The sequence below is a fragment of the Lepisma saccharinum genome, chromosome 7 (assembly GCF_977018435.1).
Source record: "Lepisma saccharinum chromosome 7, izLepSacc3.1, whole genome shotgun sequence".
In the NCBI taxonomy this organism is placed as follows: domain Eukaryota; kingdom Metazoa; phylum Arthropoda; class Insecta; order Zygentoma; family Lepismatidae; genus Lepisma; species Lepisma saccharinum.
The window spans coordinates 40,143,225-40,163,662 of NC_139235.1; the positions used below are offsets into that span (position 1 = coordinate 40,143,225).

General features: G+C 37.9%; 1 protein-coding gene across 3 annotated transcripts in view; it reads right to left on the minus strand.

The window, feature by feature from the left end:
- LOC145989818 (uncharacterized) overlaps window positions 1–20,438 on the minus strand; it is a 180,003-nt gene that overhangs the window by 72,461 nt on the left and 87,104 nt on the right. For all 3 annotated transcript variants that reach the window (XM_083125182.1, XM_083125184.1, XM_083125185.1), the window contains exons 12-14: window positions 14,011–14,210; window positions 12,748–12,915; window positions 4,432–4,625 (exon numbers count right to left, since the gene is read on the minus strand). In XM_083125182.1, the coding sequence (XP_082981308.1) occupies window positions 4,432–4,625; window positions 12,748–12,915; window positions 14,011–14,210 (562 nt within the window). The remainder of the gene's footprint in view (window positions 1–4,431; window positions 4,626–12,747; window positions 12,916–14,010; window positions 14,211–20,438) is intronic.

The following is a 20,438-nucleotide window of genomic DNA, read 5'->3' on the forward strand; positions in this document are numbered from 1 at the left end:
GGGAAACGATGATTTTGTCAAAATAACCCTTCTGCTCTGTGAATAAACACCGGTTCTAACAGCGTTTCTACTTAATTGAACATTATGCATTGTTTTTCTTTTTGATTGATTATATATTTTACTTATATATTTCGAGACATTTCAAGAGATCACCTCTTCTCTCATCTTCAGGCAAACAATTTTTGCTATGTCTGTAGTGTGAATGGAACTATGACAGTTCATGATTTTGCTCCAACCAGTGTTAGATGCCCATTCGAAATCGACAGCTATAGAGCAAAATATGTTTGAAGTGAAGAGTCTTATTGGATGAAATATAGCTCGACTCACCCTCACATTTGGATTTTTTTAGGTAACTTGCGTTCACTTCCTATAGAAGGCACCACGAGACTGAAAATTCACACTATTTGGCATGTCAAATAGACCTTATTCCAGCTTCGCTGAAACTTCGATGTATATAAAAAATTGTCACGCCCTCTGCGCGTGTGTTGTGATGGGTTACCGTGTTCCAATTTTGTTTTAATTCCATTTCATGCTCAGAAAGGCTACCCGAAGTGGGACCTACAGTTGAAAGTGGGATCCGAACCAGTAGGCAGTTGTGTCTCCACCAGGAATCGAACCTGGGACTCCGTGATTATAAAGGGTTGACGCGTTCATGGATTTACAGTTTCGTGAATTCAAGGAAGCCAAAATGAGAAAAATGTGAAGAAATGTCTTCTACACGGAACTAACTATGTGTGTGTGTGTATGTATGTAAAACTTTCTAGCACATCCATTTTCCTACCTTCATTTTATCTTCATTACGTTGAATTTTGCACCAGTGATTTTTCAGTACGTTCTAGGGCACGTCACTTTGAGTCATAAAGTATTGTCTGTAATTCAGTTTTAGTATAGTTTGTAGCCTTTCACTCAAGAATTTATAAGGTGGGAGAAGGGAACTGGGGCTCAACTTCTGGAAAAAATAGTGCGAGTTCAATTGAGAATAGGAAAATGAGGCGGAATGATTATATTGCTACAATATCTTCAGGAAAGTAAAGCGTAAAATTGAATTCTGCCTGTGAGTGAGTCCATGATATTGTTTATGTTTGAAGGTAATAATTATATTAAACATGACTATCAGCATAACCGAACGCATATAATGAGATGATTTATTAGTGTTACCAGGCTAAAAGTGTGGAGTGCGGCCTGTTGCTTCTTTCATTACTGAATTCCACATGTAGAAATTGATCAGCTCTTATTGCGAGTAACCATTATAGGCTTAGACCAAATTCTGGCGTTTATATTCACTTCCTCAACAAATCCTTTCTCGATTGACTAGAATTTCAGCGGAGCGTCATTCAGTTGTCTGTGAGTGTTCTTTTTGCAGAAGCAACAGCAGCTCGCTCGCACCCACAGTGCCCCGCCCACTCGACGAGACACGTTGTCTGTGCAGGGCAGAACAGTGACAGTGTTGCCTCTCTATTCGATTTTTGTATTCTCTTTTGCCTGCCACTACACACACATTTCAGGCAATTTTTTCCCTACAACAAATGGAAAAGCAATCATGCAACTGTTAAATGGCTCTTTTCTAGATTTTGTATTAACACTTTCCACGGTCAAGATATGTTAACTTGGTTCTGTTTCGTATTCCCACAATTTGGCTTCGTGCAGTAGAGGTTTATATTGCAAGCTAAAAAAAAATGTAGGCAGGTTTTTTAACATTTTAATTTTCACCCGTTTCATGATTGTATGAAAGAATATGGTGGAAAAATACACTACTTGAGACAATATCACTAATAGTAATTGGCCGCCGCTGTGCCCGAGCGTGGTAAGCCGTCGGCTTTTGATCTCATTGCCGAAATTCCCGGGTTTTATTGTTTATGAGTGTTCCTTCATGAATTTTATCATACACAAATCCTCATCGTTGCGATTAGCCAAAAGTAAAGTAAAAAAAGAAAGATAATAATAATAATAATAATAATGAATCTAGCCCCCATGGTCTCTTTATGACTGTCCTTTTATCAATTTCATCGAGTCATCATTCATTCTCATTGTTGCGATTAGCCAATAAATGGTAGAGTAGCTGCGAAAAATAAGATGTAAAATAATAACAGAATTTTCTCCGCAGAAGGAAAAATAAATGCTCCAGAAAACTTGCAATAAAGGAAAAGAGTGTCCTGTAATGTGAGTCTGTATACCAAATGTAACTCACGAATGAAGAAGTTTACGTGAAGGTTTCATCTTCTACGAAGCAATACAGGCTTGGATGGCGCGTCGCCTTGTAATCAAGGGGTCCCGGTGGATGCACAAAGGGGTTCGGATCCCACTTTAAACTGTAGGTCCAGTCCCGATTAGTCATACTGTGCATTGTGGACTTAAAACACCAAATCAACAACCAACCAACCAATACAGGGTTGGTAACACTACAGTTATAGGTTTGGAAACACTGCTTCTCTCGAGAACTACTCTACCAGGCGAAACTAGATGATATTAAATTCCGGGTTGCATAACCGTAAGGGAGGGCGTTTCTTTCGAATTCCTGTGTACCAGGGCCATTAGGTTGGCATCAGGGAAACACTTGTGAGAGCTATTTTCCCAGAGACTTATACCCCCCACCCCCAATTAGAATCATGGGTCATGTTTACCAACCAGTTGTCACTCATGGGAGGGGTAGAAATGCTTTATTTATAAAGAACCAACCATTGTTAGGCTAACAGTAGCCATTTTGGAGAACAAAAACCATGTGCTTCAAATCACATGTTTACTAAATCTTTTATTCTTTACTGAAAATCACAGATAACACTCACCCATAGGTAAAATAATGCCTAATTTATTAAAAGTAAACTCATTTGCAATTATCTGGCATAATTAAGCCAGAAAAGGTGGAAAAAACACTTTTGTGTACACTTTATAAGCAATTGATAACTCTGCCATCTGGTGGGAGAAAGTGGCACTTCTCCTACCGACAAGGAAAGATCTCAAAGGACTCCAGCTGGCCAATGAGAAGCCTTCAAGGCTGTGACGTCACAGAGGAGACTTTCAGATGGCCTATTGTGTTCTGAGCTTGCTATTCAAGCTCACTTGTATTACAGACCCACCTGAGAGCAGGTCACCTGGAAGTTGCTGGTAAAATCCAGTGTGTGAATGGCCACCTGTGCCAGCAACAAAGGATACATAAAGGGAGAAGGGATCTAAGGTCCTGTTACAGTAAACACAGGCCTAAGTGTGTGTGACCAAGTGGGATATTGTGTCCACAAGTGCATTTAAGGATCCCAGTGAAAATTCAGCAAAATAGCGAGTTTTGTGTCCCTCATCCCATGTGGAAATCCAGACCACATGGTCGGCAGAACTGACGCCATAGAAGCATCCATAGGATATCAGAGAATATCCAAGTTGTTCTTAGCCATCCATCCAAGAAAAGCCAGGAAAACTCATTTATCACTCCCCCAAAGCCTTTGTTACACCAAGGAAGCACATAATATTAAATTTTTAGTGTGGTGTACCCCAAAATTGTCCATGTGTCGGGATGTGGCGATAAAGAGTGAAATAGTGTGTGTACGGCCCCAGGTATGATTGATATAGTGTGAAAACGGCTGATATGTAAGTACAAAATCTTTTGTATATCTTTTTTGTGTCATGTACAGTGAAGTGCTCATGTTTGGTGGCAGCTATGCCTCAAGCGGTGTTCTTTTCAATGAATAAATATGTCATTTAAAGGTGTCTGACCTTCTATCATTTTAGTGAATCATAAGCCTATTAAGCCCTCCTCTAGTTACCGATTATTAAAGTTAGGCTAAAGTTCGTCTGTTGCTTAACAGATATCTCAGGGGATATCTGTTACTATACGGAACACCACACGTGGAATAGGGTCTGCGTGTGGCCGCGTAAAACGTGGTTCTCTTTTGTTTTTGCTGTTTTTGATATATTATATATTTAAAGTTAACCTTTAAAACAAACTTTAACCAAACTCAAACCAACATAATATAAACAAGCACCAAAATCATCCCCTCTTAAAACAAACAAACAAACAAACAAACAAACAAACAAACAAACAAACACAAACACACACACACACACACACACAAAATAACTTATACTAACATTACTGACTACTCTTCATCACCTGCAGCACAAACAAAATCCGTAAATGTGCTGAAATTAAGAGTGGCAAGTATTAGGAATATACACAATTTTAACAGGTTTCTTGAACTGGTCAAACTACCAATACTGATCGTGAACATGGAAAACAGACAGCATGGCCCTCTCCTATGGGGTAGTCGTAATGTCATCACCTTCTAATAGTAATAGAGGTGTCTCAGGTTTGATACCCGGTGGAGGCACTTTAAACTGTAGGTCCAGCACTGATTAGCCTATGTGTACATAAATTGGACTTAAAACAATAATTCAGTTCTACAGTACAATATATGGAGAATTATCAAATTTTGGTACACTTACCGTTACATTCCTCACTCAACTGGACGGTATTCACAGACTGGTCTGGCAGTATAAGATCATACTTCTCACTGGAACAACCTTTTCTGCAGAGCATTGCAACAATCTGTCTAGGATGTAATGGCTTGTATATAACCATGTACTTATTGCCCTTCTTTCCACACCATTTACTTTTCAATTGGAATAGATTAGCAAGTCTAAATGAAAGAGAACGAAAAGAAAATGATTACCAATTATTTTATTGATCCAATATATCTACAAATAGCTTGTAATTTAATGCAAAATTATACAATTTTATTGTAATTTCTATGAATATAAACACTATTAATATGTCGGAATGAAGTGTTCACTCATCCACAAAACTGATTTTTTTGAAGTTCTAGGGAATGTGTTGCATTATTGCCTGGAAGGCTCTTGGTGTGTAAAATGACATGCATGCTTTCAATTTTTGTGTCTATATGCTCTGACTTGCATTTTGGCTTTGCTACACCATGTGAATACCAAATGCTCTAATGCACTGTGTGTTAGACCTAATTCTGAAATGGGGACACCCTCGTCCCTCAGATCCACCTCCCTGGATCTACAAATTTGCGTTTGATAAGGCATGAGAGGACATGAATGCACATTGGCTGCATCCACATCAGTCAGTTTTCTATACACAGGATAGCATAAGCCACACGATGTAACAACACTGAAATGCAAGTCAGACATCCTAGACAGTACCAACCAACAGTCAGTATAAAAAAGAAGTGGTTCATCTTACCTTTCCATCTCATTATATCAGACTCCCTAACCAAAGCCCTTTGGCCATTCAACATGAATATAGCTCCCAGACTATGCCAAAACAAACAAAAGCTTAGCAAAGTCAGACGATACTTTCTCCCTAAACCTCCTCCACCTGAGAGCACAGGAGTGTGTGATGCACGGTGAGAGTAAAGGGCACATTACACTGGTAGGATCCATCACATCAATTAATGCAAGTTCAGTAGCACATGACAAATACAAAGAGAAGCATCCAAGCACTGGACTTGGCAAAGATATCAAATAAAACCACACACACCAGGAATGAAGCTCAAATTCTGATAAACACAAAAGACAAGCCTAACAAAGACAACAACTATGCACTCAGAAGAGTATAAATCAGGTGCATAATTCACATTCTGTTACAGTGTGGCTACTCTGAGACCATGATAAAATTCAAGTATAATTCCTGGTTTTCAAGGCAAACTTTCCAAAAATTTAAGAGTACAAGCAGGGGTTTTCTCTATTTCAACCTTATACACTGCCTGCCACGGGAGGACCTCAACATGCTCTAGGCAGTCCATAGACACATGGGCTGTGTGTGGGCGTGCATTATCTTGTTGGAACACTGTCCCAGGGTGCTGTGCCATAAGGGGTAGGACGTGTGGTCGCAGAATGTCTGTGACGTATCGCTGTGCCGTCAAAGTCTGCCGAAGCACTATTAGAGGTGACCTGAACGCATTACCAATGGCTCACCACACCATGATGCCAGGGGTCACACCTGTGTGTCTCTCCACAATGTAGGCAGGATGTGCCCTCTGCCCTCGACGCTGCCAAACCCGCACACGATGGTCATCGAGAAGCGGGACTCATCACTGAACATGATGCGATGCCATTCGTCCTCTGTCCATGCCTCCCGAGCATGGCACCACACCAACCTCAGGTGTCGGTGTTGTGGTGTCAACGGCAACCGGCGCATGGGGCGGTAGGACCCGAATCCGGCGGATGCGAGTCGTCGAAACACTGTGTGGGAACTCACAGGATGTTTAAGTGTCCAGTACATGTTCTCGGATGACGGGTGCCGAAGTTGTGGGATCCCGCACTGCTTGGAGCGCCATACAACGGTCCTCCCTCGGGGTGGTGTTTCTTGGTCGACCTGAACCTGCACGACGTGCATGGGTGCTCTCATGTACCCATTGATTCCAACATCGGGCCACTGTGACATCTGAATGGCCCACATGCCTGGCAATTGCCCGATACGACCATCCCGCCTCATGCAGTCCCACAATGCGACCTCTGTCAAATGCTGTCAATTGCTGGATCGGCTGTCTAACGCGTCTGCGAGGCATCGCCGGTGCTTCGTTTTCCTCTCTGAACTTCGTGCTGCACTGTCGGACTCACAGCAGGTGACTGGTCCCACCTTATCAGCAACAGGAGGTGACGTCACAAATGCCCTCTGGTGGGCGTTCTGCACATTACAGATCCTTGTACATCTAATCATTTACTCACACATCAATGGTATGCAGGTATACCGAAATGGGGTAATCTTCGACCACTCCTTCTGGGTGCTTCACTTTTTTTGTCAGCCAGTGTATATTACCGCCTCTCACCACCCACCCACCTACACACTGTGATGTAATTTTCCTGCGGCAGTTACAAAAGGTGTTTTTAACTGTGATTTTAAGCCGCAAAATATGTCACAGGTTTTGCCTCGTTTCAGTCGATTGGGTTTTGGTTCATAGTTGCAGAATTCTCCGCTAGAGGCGCTCTACTCAGTCTCAACAGTTCGCTCACAGACACGCACAGTTCGGCGTATGTTCTCACTGTACGAGTACCTGGAAGGAAGGAAGAAGTTGTATGTGTCGTCGACTCGCAAGGATTCATGGAAAGGATAGAATACATGGTTAGTGAAATTGCAGTGCCAAGTCCTTGTTGGTTTGGATACCAAAGTACACACGTGCTTTGATGCAGGTTCTTCATTGAAGTCACGTGTGCCACGAAGTTTAGTAAGGAAGAAGAGTTTTGACGAGTTTCCCATTCAACATGCTTTCCGAGTAAAAACGGGCCAAAAGAAGTATTCACCGAACACAGTTTTGATGGAACAGCATGTGAGAGTTTGTTCAATTTTACGAATGGGCATGTGGCACGTTAAGGACTATACCCACAACGGTTATTCTGGAGGAACGAAAATGCACTAAGGGACGAGAAGAATGATACATGCAAAGACTGGTCCATGACGATGCACAACGATTTGATGGATTGATCCAAGATACGTCACAATTGGGAACAGCTGGAAAAGAAGAGTCGAGGTTGTGGATTTTTACGGCCCATTGTATTTTTGATCCATGAGTTTGGAGTACGAGAGGAAAAACGAGACATGACGTCATTTGAAGTAGCGGAAGAAGCAGTCGTCACAGTCACCAATTTCAGGATGCCTTAACTACATTTTTGAGGTATGTACTATATAAAAAAATGCAGCATTAAATTGTTGAATTTGGGTTCATAACGTGAAAGATCGCTCGAACCTGACAGTAAATTATATTGCCTAAAACCAAATAATAATTATCAGCGACGTCTTTATTTTCGTTCACACAATTTGCATTAAACGAGAACGAAAGTGTAAAAACGACCTCGTTGAAATTTCACGTTGTGTGCAGATGTGTGTTTACGAAACGTAATAACCAATCTTAAGCGATAATTGCGAACGTCTTGCTGGCACTATTTAGTGTTGGACAAAAATGAGACAAGTAGTGTCAAGAATACAATTACGTGCTGAATTAGTAGAAAAATTAATGATACTCCCCTTCCATTCAATTGAGTACTTAAAGAGCACCAGGGGATTAAATGGAGTGGCTCAATTGACTAGTGTAATGTTGAACTTAGTACTGCTAATTAATGTGGATGGTCAGTAATGTTGACAGGAATCCATGCGTTATACGGATGAAAAGACAAGTAATTATTGTTAATAATTTGAGAATTTGAACGAAAGATTGATTGCGCTAGAGTTAAAGCCATTGTTATGAACACCCTTTTAGAAACATAAATTATGAGGCTGGTACATCATTGTTGTTATTGATTGTAACAAAGCTCATTCTTGAAACACATCAATGTTATAATAAAATTGTTACGTTTAAATGGACATGAATGTTGTTATTGCTTACGTCGTATAATCAAATTACATTAGTGTAAGAAGCATACTAATTGAGTGGTGTTGAACTGTATATATATATAGGCTTTACTTTCAGGCATGAAATATTTGAATCTGAACATACAGGATGTTCTTGAAATGTTGTCCATGAGAGTTCACGCATTATTTGATGAATCAACGTTTGCTAATTGATGCAAATTAATCAAATTAGATTACCTTGGTTAATCGCAAGTACTTGTTTGAAAGGATATTTGTGATTGTCAATTTGGTTCTCAGATGAGACAGAAGCGATTCGTAACAACGAGTCATATACTTCTAACCACAGTGTAGGACAGGGTATAGTTGATAATTCGCGGCCTCATGCACAGCCTCACTTTGCATATTTATACCTACCCACCTGGTATGTTACAACACACAAATATATTAACAATGTAAAGAATCTGTGAGATTCCAATGTATCTAAAAATTCTAATTCAATTAAGTGGTATATAAAGGATGAATACAAAGTTTCGATCCATTTTTGTGAAAACAGCCAATTTCCTATTTTCCATGTATGATATGTGAAAGATGCTGAATTCTGAAGAGAAAATAGCTGTGATGTGAGGACGTTTGCGGGGATTAAGCTTCAAAGAGTTCCAGGCAATGTTTGAAAGCAAATTCACAAACTTCCTCCAACCAGGGCTAATATCAGGCTCCAGGTTCAAAAATTCAAGCGAACAGGTACGTAGCAGCCAAAACTGTGTAACAGGCAGAGCCATCAATAGAAGCCCAAAAGCATTGACAAGAAGACTAAGCCAGGAGCTGTTGTTACTACAACAGTGTGTGAAAGATACTCCACTCCACCCTAAAAAAATGGTCGTTCCACCTTCAGGTGGTGCACAAGTTGAAAAGGAAAGACTATGCTAATCACAAAACAATGTGTGCAGAGCTGTTACAGGCAGTGGAGGAGGAAGATTTGATGGAACATGCGTTGTTTAGCGATAAATCCACACTCCACACAAGTCAACTGACGCAACTGCAGAGTGTGTGCCAATGAACAGCCACATGAGGTCCTCCAATGAAAACGAAACACCTTCAGAGATCACAAAGTCCAAGGTATACAGTCAATTTTTCTTCGCAGGACACACAGTGACAGGCAATGCGTATCTCAATATGTTGCAATTGTTCCTTCAACCACAATTGGAGCAGGATGGCATCTTGGAAACCATAGTTTTCCAACAGGATGGAGCTCCACCTCACTTCGCAAAGACTGTTCATGCATACTTGGATGATACGTTTCCATGGAGGTGGATTGGTAGAGGATCACAACCCATATGGGCACCATGATCTCCAGATCTCAAACTTCTTAATTTTTGTGCATGGGGCTACATTAAGTCACAGGTGCACAGGGTGAAGATCACCTCTCTTCAACAGCTACGTCAAAGTATCCAGTATGCTGTGTTCAACATGAACAACGGCAATGGTTTGAAATAAGATGTTTGGTGAAACGGTGCTTGATTGGGATTCACACAAAGACATACCAGGTGCTCATGTAGAATTACGCTGAGGTGACCCTTTCATGGATTTTCTTCTGTACCCCATTTATCATGCCCGATATTTTTTTATTTCAATGTTGATTATGTGTTACCATGTACTCAGGAGTACATTCAATACATTTGTTTTAATATCAAGCCTCTTTTTCTCAGACTTTGGAATCACTCTGCATATTTATAATATTTAACTTAAGGTATGAAGTTTACATTTTCCATATCACATACTCATGACTCGAAATACACCTACAAACACAAGTCACAAATGTCACAGGATATACTGATTTTTAAAACAAAATTTTTAATTGTATGAGAATTTTAAAATTAATTTGACTAATCAACATCTTACATTAAATTACATTACATTACAAATTATCTTACATTGCAATAATCTTCCATCTGTTAGATAGAACGTTCTGCAATGGACAGTAACAAAATAAACATACTGAGAAAATTTTGTCTTATTATCCACACAGCTTTCTTTTCCTTCCTCGATAATAATAACAGCTGAACTGTGAAAAATTTGTCTCAGGACATTTATAAATATGTATAAATTCAATGTGATTTGGATTAATAAAAGTTACAATTTTCAACGTCTAAGTAGAAAAATTCATGCATAATTATAGACACCAATAATTCACGCAGAATTCCTGGTGAGTAGCCACCCTGTGATAAGACACAAAATTCAAAGAAACTCCCGTCATCATAAACTTCCACAAGATGTAAATATTGACAAACAAGCACACATCTGGATCCCCATGCTGCAGGAACCACAGCAACAAAGAGCAGCAGACTGAACCACAAAATTATACACGGCATAAGATAACCAAGTAATTCGTAAGCCAGAGTTTTGTAAAGAAAATGTCTAAATATGTAAATCTTTTTCAAAGGCAAGACTAATTACAGTCACCCAGTTACATACATCAATTACAGATGCTTATTAATCATCTACTGATATTTGGAAATTGAGAGAGGCGTAGTAAATTTAGAGAAACCAGTACTCACTTTTTCCGTGAAGCCGTGGCCACTGAAATAAATAGAACTACAAAAAAATGGTTTCGCAGAAAAAGTGAGTACTACTTTTTCTATATTGAATCATCCATGTTCATCAAGGAACCTTTTTAGGCAGTATGGCTACTTTCATGGCTGAAATATAAACCCTTTCCTGGCATTTTTGAACTGAGTCATACGTACATTTAAGGTAAAGGGTGGATGACCTTTACCCATAAGTGATGAGTAGTTTAAAACAATCGGGAAACAAATTAAAAGAAAAATGTATTTAGCACCACTATATTAATGAAAATTTAAATTTAAAATTAAATGTAACAATAAAACTTCTTTTAATGAATATTTGTTTGTTAAATATTACAAAATTGTTTATTACACAATGTATGTCCAGAAAAAGAAGCATTATAACACTGAAATGTCAAGAATAGAAGAGAATTATACAACAGATCAGGTGAAGTAGGTGCAGTGGCACCTCACCACATATTAATGTACAGAATGTTTTTATTATATTATCCATATCATGTATGTATATTCATATTAAATGAAATGTATTTGTGCATTGTAGTCCAGTGGTTCCTAAAGTGTACACGGTGAAATATTCCAATATTTTCACTGAAATGACACTTAAATGTTAGTCTACACATGGTTTTTAGTACTTTTTACATATAAAATATTTCGGAATTTGAAATGTGTGTTCATTTTTTAACATAAGGTAACAACAACCTAACCACAATAACTGAGCATTGCAAGTGTCGGATAGGCCTACATTCTTACTTGGGAGCCATGGGAACCTCTGTTATAGTCTGTTATGTGGCAAGCACCCTTGACAACAGCTTCTGCCACACTGATCCATCCAGAAATACAGAGCTCTAGCTGGGAAGCGATATCCATACACATAAAGATAGCTGAGTAACGTTGCTTGCCATAACAACCTTGACATCACTGCTGCGAGCTTTGCCATTACTCAACTGCAGAGCTACAGGTGGAGAAAGCAGCATGTTGCACTTGCCTTCGAGAAGTTGAAATGAGTGCATATTGATACACATGTTGTGGTTCCTTCTGTGTAGTTTTAAGAGAAATATGAATTGTGTTTATGATTTAGGGCATGCTTGCTTTGTTAGAAACACCATTTTCTCATTGGAAAGACGAAGATAAGTACGATGTTTTACATTTTTTCCTAATAACTCTTCACCTGACTTCAGAGCCACCAGCTGTAGCTGCCACAGAGGGAACATTGTTATAAATAGAAATCGAAGCTCATGAAATGTAAATGGACAATCGCACAGAATTATAAAGTAGCTGTAATTTAATCATAAAAATATAAATTTACTCCAATGCCAGTATAAAATAAATGCAAAAGTATTAATTTTTCACAATTTTAAGCATACTTAGACACTGCAAAAATGTTGCTTGGTAGTAATTAGGGGTGATCTAATACTGCTTCCACCTGATATTGATACCAGTGCCAATACCATTACAGATTTCCACCCACACCAATGTTGGTACTTCAGTTAGCTTTTCCATTTTAAAATATAATTTTTAATTTGAACTCGACCGCATCAAGCTACCACAGTTTTGCTTTAAAATATTCATAATTTCACATAATCAGAAAATTCATATCTCCAAACAATGCTGTTGACAAACTAATGAAAATGATGCATCTTGCATAAGTTCCTAGATATTTAGGCTCCGCAAAAGTGCTACATAGCATTTTTACAGAACCTGAAAGGTTTCCGGACTCTGGAACACAGTAAGTTAAGGTCAATGATTAAATTGCTAACCAACACTTCCTGATTCCAATACCAATACATAAGCAATGGTACTGAATCAGCATTAGTAATAATGAATGAATCATGTTCTGCATTTATGAAGAAAATATTACACTCAACTTACCCAGCCATGACCGTTTTTTCTTCGGTAGTAAACTCAGATGAAAATATCAAATCATCCAGAGAATCACTCTTCACAAAGTTCCTCATTAGTTCTCTTAGCCTGGTTTCAAAATCAGATGCACAGTTTTCGTCAATATCTAATCCTGCTCTCTCTACATTTTGCTGTACTCTGGGAGAGAGAAAAAAAAAAAAGGAAATAATTATTTGACAAAAAAAAATCTGTTCAACACTAATGGTGCAATGAAGCAGCAACTATACAAATCTTGATGTACTTACAAATAAGTCTTGAAGCAATTCCAATGCTAGTATTTAAACCTTAAGTGCTGAGGACCATTTTACACACACAGCAGCCTTTAACGGCTCTTTGCGTGTAGCCATTATTCACTTATTATGCTATCCACAGGCACATATTCCTTCTAGGCAATGGAAAGTTGCCTACATATTGGGCATGCATGCCACCATGCTCCCAGACTAAACCTAGCCATCTAGCCATCCAATAACACCACCCTCTTTCTTCTCCACAAACTTCCACCTACCACCAACCGTACAGTGAACACTGGCTAAAGTGCTTTTCTCTTTGATGCCTGTCACCTATCACTTCTTTCTGGCTACACTGCTGTACCAACTCCATCTCATTTTAGTGCTTGGTAAGTATTTACTGTCTCCAACTCAACATATTCTTGTTATCTGCCCTTCTAGCTCGTTTCCTCATTCTATCCCTGTGTTTATATATATATAATATACACACACACATACACCCTACTGACCCTACCCCCTTGCACCCCTCAACATCTCACCCACAGCACCCATAGTCTTTCACAAGCCTGCCTGGAGAACCACATGGTTTTGGCACAGTCTAAAACTTCATGTCTGGACCTGGCAACCCTGCAGGTCACACTATTGATTCGTTCTCCTCTTTGTTTCTACAATTGATGATGCAATTCATGGCTGTGAAAATTTGAATCTCTCTCTGTGTGAGTGAGTGTTTCCTCTTTCCTAGTTTACTTGGTATATACATATAGATTTCTACCAAATTCAACACTGGTGTCTCTTTTTCTTACTTTTTAGAATTCAAGCAAGCAGGTAGACCATGACCTTCTAAAAACCATCAACTCTTTCATGGATTAACAAGCATAGGACTTGAAGTGCAAAAATGTCATCAATATAAAAAAGCTTCCATACGTGTTACTTGTACATTCATAGCTGGGGTAATGTAGATAATATGTACGAACACTGGTGGTAGATTCTGTTATGGTAGGAGTACCTGATTGGTTCCTCAATCCTTTGGTTGTCTTTTCCCAGTCCACCTCCTGTCCAGCCCATCTGGTGAAGCATTTCATTCCCGACATAGTCATCACTCAAAGGAGTAGACAGGAAGCCTTTTCCTTCTGTATTACTTTCGTTTGAGTTTCGATTGAGGGAGGCCCTGTCTATTGTTGACTGTGAGAAAAACTCGTTTTTCACCTGAAATAAGAAAAGATAAACTTAGAATTTCAGTAGTAGAACTAATTGCTTGTGGTGGTGGTAGAAAAATATTGTACGACTTACTCTAGGACCATGATAAAATTCAAGAGTGCAACCAGATGTTTTCTCTATTTCAACCTTACATATTACTGCCGCTCACCAACCACCCACAACTATATATATTAACAATATAAAGGGTCTGTGCAACTCCAATGTATCCAAAAATTCAAATTCAATTCAATCGAACAGTACATATATTTAATTTAAGGTGTGGAGTTGATATTTGCCATTTCACATACTCAAGACTAGAAATACAGCTATAAACAAGAGTCACGAATGTTACAGGATATAGTAATCTACGAAAAATTGTTAATTGTATAAGTATTTCAAATTTACCTAATCAACATAAAAAATCAACTTCAAGATATCTTATCCTGCAATAATCTTCCGTATGTCAGATAGATTGCTCTGCAAAGGACACTAAGAAAGCTAGCGGATTGAGAGAATTCTGTTTCATTTTCCAACCAGCTATCTTTTTTCATGGCTGCAGCAACACAGGCCTTCCATCTGTCCCTATCCTGACGAATATCTATATACTCTTTTCCATTCCTACCAATTTCCTTCAGGTCCATCTCAACATTACGTCTCCATCTTCGTCTTGCTACTGGTCTCTTACCATCAGGTTTCCCAACAAGAATGCTGTAAACTTTTCTCTCCTCTCTCATTTGTACCACATGGTCTGCCCACCTAAGTCTTCATGATTTAATCATTCTAATAATATCTGGAGATGAATACAAATTATGTAGTTCTAAATTATGTAACCTTCTCCACCTGTCTCCTCATCCCTTTTAGGTCCAAATATTTTCCTAAGGATCTTATTTTCAAATACTCTCAATTTATGTTCCTCTTTCAATGTAAGGGACAAAGTTTTGCATCCATATATTATTACAGGCAAAATTACTGTTTTGTATATTTTAACTTTTAGTTTCTTAGATATTAAACGAGAAGACAAAAGTAACATGCATTTCCTGAATTAAGCCTGCTTTTTATTTCCTCTTTAATATCATTTTCATTTGTTAATATTACTCCTAAGTCCTTGAATTTGGAAACTGGTTCAAACGAGTTGTTACCAATAATTACATTTTGATTATTACCTAACACTTGGTTTCGGCCTGTAAGCATATATTTAGTTTTCTCTTTGTTAACTTCCAAACCTATCTCTTTAGCTGCTTTGAAAAATATTCTAGCATTATTCTTAATTGTATTTACATCATCCCCCAGTAAGTCTACATCATCTGCATATGCTAACAGCTGAGTCACCCCGTTTAATTTTAGTCCTGTTAGTTTTTTTTAACCTTCCTAAGAGCGTATTCTAAGGCAAAATTAAAGAGCAATGGAGATAATGCATCTCCTTGTTTTAACCCATCATGAATTGTAAATTTGTCAGACATATTAATATTCACACGAATTTTACTTTCTGTTTCACTGGTGCACACTTTTATCATATTAACAAGCTTTTTAGGTATTTCAAACTCAACTAATATATTACATAATTTATCTCTTTTGACTGAATCCTATGCTTTTTTAAAATCAATGAATAGCTGATGGACATTCTGATTATCACTGGTCTACAAAAAAAATATTTGTGAATGTTACAAGAACAAAACAAGCTGTTTGTAGAAGTTGCTGAGGCCCTGAATGCAGATCTGATTTCAGAATTTCTCCATCGGGCTCAGATTTCCTGTAAAAATGTTTTTTGTATTTTCCTACCTCAGCCCATGTTCTATATGTATTGGTCGAAAGGACTCGCTTTCACAAAAGTGCTACAAACGTAAATGGTAATAAATCTGTGGCAGTATACAAAGGAATGAAGTAAATGAGTAATATGAAAGTGTATAAACATACATAAAAATGTTTCCTTCCCGATTTCCTATGAAACTTCGCCTCAGGAACATCTCTTCGTAAGGTCCAGCAGTAGTCAGACAGCATTGCGGCACTCCATTTGCCTTGATACCACTTTTCCATTAGAGCAATATCTTGGTGAAACCGTGTTTGTCACTAACGGCTCCAAGGTTAGTTGGGAAGTAGTCCAGGTGATCATTCAAGAAATGTAATTTTAGAGACATGTTGCATCCCATACGTTGGTATGATCTAATTAGTCCATGTACAATATCGCAATACTTTATGGTTGCCTAAAAAGTTTTTACATACACTTGTAAAAGACAACCATGCCATTTTTTCAACATCTGTTAATTGTTGAATGAAATTCTCGTCATTCATCAATTCCCTTATTTTAGGCCCTACAAATATTCCTTCTTTAATTTTGTCACCGCTTATTCTTGGGAATTTCTGTTGCAAGTACATGAATCCACGTGAAGTTCTTCCATGGCTTTCACAAAGTTTTTAATTAGTCCCAATTTTATGTGTAGAGGAGGGAGATACACATTTTTGGGGTCAACAAGAGGAGTGTTCGCCACATTCTTCTGTCCAGGCAATAATTCATGACATGTGACGTGATCCTTTTAACCAGCTTGTAGGAAGTGTAACACAGGTCAAACAGCATATGTAGGGGAACAATGTTTTGTCCTGGTCCCCAACTTTAGACCCAAAAAAGAGTTCATAGCACTTCTTTATAAGAGGGGTAATTCGTTGCTTTTTGTGACTTAAATGTCAACTCTCCACATATATAACAATACGAATTGGGGCTATTTACGCAGGTACGAGGCATTTTCTTATGCACTAACACTACACAGTACTTCTGAAACTTCGAATCACAACCTAATCAAAGGCAGTCACTTCCCATTCTGTCAGAACTCACAATGCGGAGACACACGTGACAACGAACAACACTGCGATTCTACGTGTTCAGGCATGACTCATAGACAGTATTGCCATGCCTCTCTCTTATTCATGATTTGGTTTGTTGCAATTGGAGGAAGGTCCCTGGCCCTAGGAACATGCTGGTCATTCTATGGTCATATAATGACTGTTATTCAACAATATCTGTAGAGTAAATATAGGTTAAGCCACAGGCCAATAGGCAGAATTTTCATGAATTGCATTAGGTACAGGTTAGTGTGTAACAAGAAAACTGAGCCCGATAGGAAAAAACTGATTTCATTTTTGAATTCAGCACCATCGACTTACCTTAGAACACCATTCACATTGCTTGTAACAAATTTCATGTTGACCAGTGTTATATTCCCACTTTTTCTCAAGTGTGTGTCTGACATGAAAAAATTGATCTGTTGTTGATCTGTTACGTTTAAATCCACATTAATAACCACCTATAATTTCATTAGCATATGGGGTTAGTCTTGCTAAAAGAATGTTAGATAATATTTGTATGTTTTCTTTTCTTTCCTCGATAAAAATAAGAGCCAAACTGTGAAAAATTTGCCTCAGGGCATTAATAAATATGTATAAATTCAATGGGATTTGGATTAATAAAAGTTGCAATTTTTCAAGTCTACAAGAAAAATTCAAGCAGAATTCACATATAATTACCAAAGCCAATAATTCACATATAATTCCAGAATTCTAGAAATTCCCAGTGAGAAGCCACACTGTAAGAGATAATTTTAAAAAAACATACAAATGTAACCACTTTGCTAGTTTAAAAGAAAACATGATAGTTGAAGGACTTTTTTGTCATATTTCAAAGTTAAGTAAGAAGTATTGGAACTGTAATTTTCGTACACTTTCTTAGGATTGTATGGATAAACAAATAATCTTGATTTTAGAGTTATTTTCTGTTATAATATCTCTGAGGATCAGAATGAATATGCACTGAAAAACTATTCGCGATTTTTCTGTTACAAAGTACTGAGAGCTAGATGCACTTTTAAGCTGTTGACATCATTACAAGTTACCTCAAAAAAGTAATTAAGACATATAACAAATAATCACTAAGTAGCTGAAGTCCAGTCTAGGCATGTGCTTACTCTTTTCAGTTTCTCGAGCTTTTCACATCTTGTGGCTCCTTCAGGAGTTAAGACAAACAATTACTGATTGATTGATTGATTGATTTGGTTTATTTTACTTCGTTTTTCTGCCACTTTTCGTTAATCACGAAGATGAGTATGAGTGATTATATGATGAAGGGACACTCACAAATAACACACATGGTCAAGCTGGATCTCAAACCTGGGACCCCTGGCATCGTAGCATGTTGTGATAGACAAGCATTTATTTGAATACAAAAAACATAGATTGAAAGAAACAAAATATTTCAAAAGTACAAAAGGGCCAATTGAACATAATATCAGAAGAGAGTCATTTGCCACCTTAAAAATATCAGAATACTTAAATGAACATGCAGAACCATTAGATAAAGACTAACAATTATTACTGGAAGGAACTACGAACAAACAAAAAAAAAAAAATGCAGTAAGTAATAAAGACCAGTTTTGGCATGTACTTACTTTGATCTCTAGCTTTCACCACATCATGTGGCTTCCTCAGGAGATAGGAAGGACAAGAATCCATTAAAGCTAGAGCTACAAAACAGAGCTAGAGAGCAAAGTAAGTACATGCTAAAACTGTTCTTTATTACTTAGTGAAATGATGACATGTGGTGTAAGTTATGCCTTATCTTAAAAATGCAATGTTTCAGTGTGGAATCCAGAAAACAAATGACATCCATATCACAATAAACAAAATGGCCAACAGGAAGTGCTGCCACCTTCACTTCCTGTCAGCCAAATAGCCGTATTATTGGACAAGCTAGTCAGTCATCAGCCTAACATGGAGTAGGAAACAGTGACAGGGCACTCCACATTGCCCCTTCATTTTATTTTTGACCTTTTTAAAAACCAACTCACCTTCTCATTAACTCTGATAAACTTACGTTTCATTTTTCCGCATACATTTTTTTCGCAATTGATTTCGCCACCAGATAGGTGGCGAAATCGATCGCGAAAGAAATTTACATGGAAAAATGAGAAGTAAGTTTATCAGAGTTAATTACCTATCTCCGTGTAACCGCCAAACAGATATCTTTAGATACAATGTGAATCACCTTTTCAGGTTTTAAACTTTGATTACACAGGGCCGCAAATTAAATTCAATTTAATGTTGTTTTTTGATTAATAGGTGAACTTTATTATTTGTACCATGCTGATCACGAATATGAAATTCGTTTTTCACTATCACGCAAGGTTTTCTTACAAATCAAATTTCAAAATTTGGGCTTTGTCCAATATTGCATACTGTTTTTTTATAATTTTTCTTTTCTTCAATCAGAATAATTAGCTTAACACACTAAACGCATTAACATGTTTATTTTAAAATGAATATAGATAGACACAAAGGACCCATATAATATAGAGAACGACATATAGCAGTATATAATATACACACAAGAAAATCATTACACAATACATATTTTTCAGTTCTGTTTAGCATGCTTTCTTCTGTACGCTTTCCTAACTTTCTTGTGATTTTCTTCTGGAGTTTCTCTGTACAATGCCCAACAGTAGTCAGCCATCATGCTAACACTCCAATGTCCTTGATACCTTTCCTTCATATCCCTCATGTCCTGATGGAACCGTTCTCCTTGTTCCTCACTTAATTCACCGAGATTTTGTGGAAAGTTATCAAGGTGTGAATGCAAAAAATGTAATTTGAGATTCATGTTACAACCCAGCTCTTGAAATTTAAGTAACATATTCTCAACAACTTCTGTGTAATCAGGACTTTTGTGGTTCCCCAAGAAGTTCAACACTACACTTTTAAATGATATCCAAGCATCTCTTTCAGCTACAGTCATTGTTTCCTCGAAGTCTTTATCATTCATTAATTTCCTAATGTCTGGTCCAACAAAAACACCTTCTTTCACTTTGCCGTACGACAGGGATGGAAATTTGTTGCATATGAACTGGAAACATTGTCCTTCCTTGTTAAGTGCCTTCACAAATTGTTTAATCAGCCCTAATTTGATATGAAGAGGGGGAAGTACAACTTTCTCAGGACTATCTAAATGTTGTTGTACGATGTTCTTTGAACCCGGGTTCAACGTTTTCCGTATTGGCCATTCTTTTCTTTCCCATTGGTAATTTCGTGCCCTACTATCCCACTCACAGATGTAACATGGCATTTGAGGTATACCCACCTTGTAGTCCAAGTAAAATGCTCAAAACTTTAAGATCACCACACACCAACCAACCATGGTCCTCATATGTAATTTTATTAAGAACAAGTTGCATATTGCTGTAGGTTTCTTTTAGT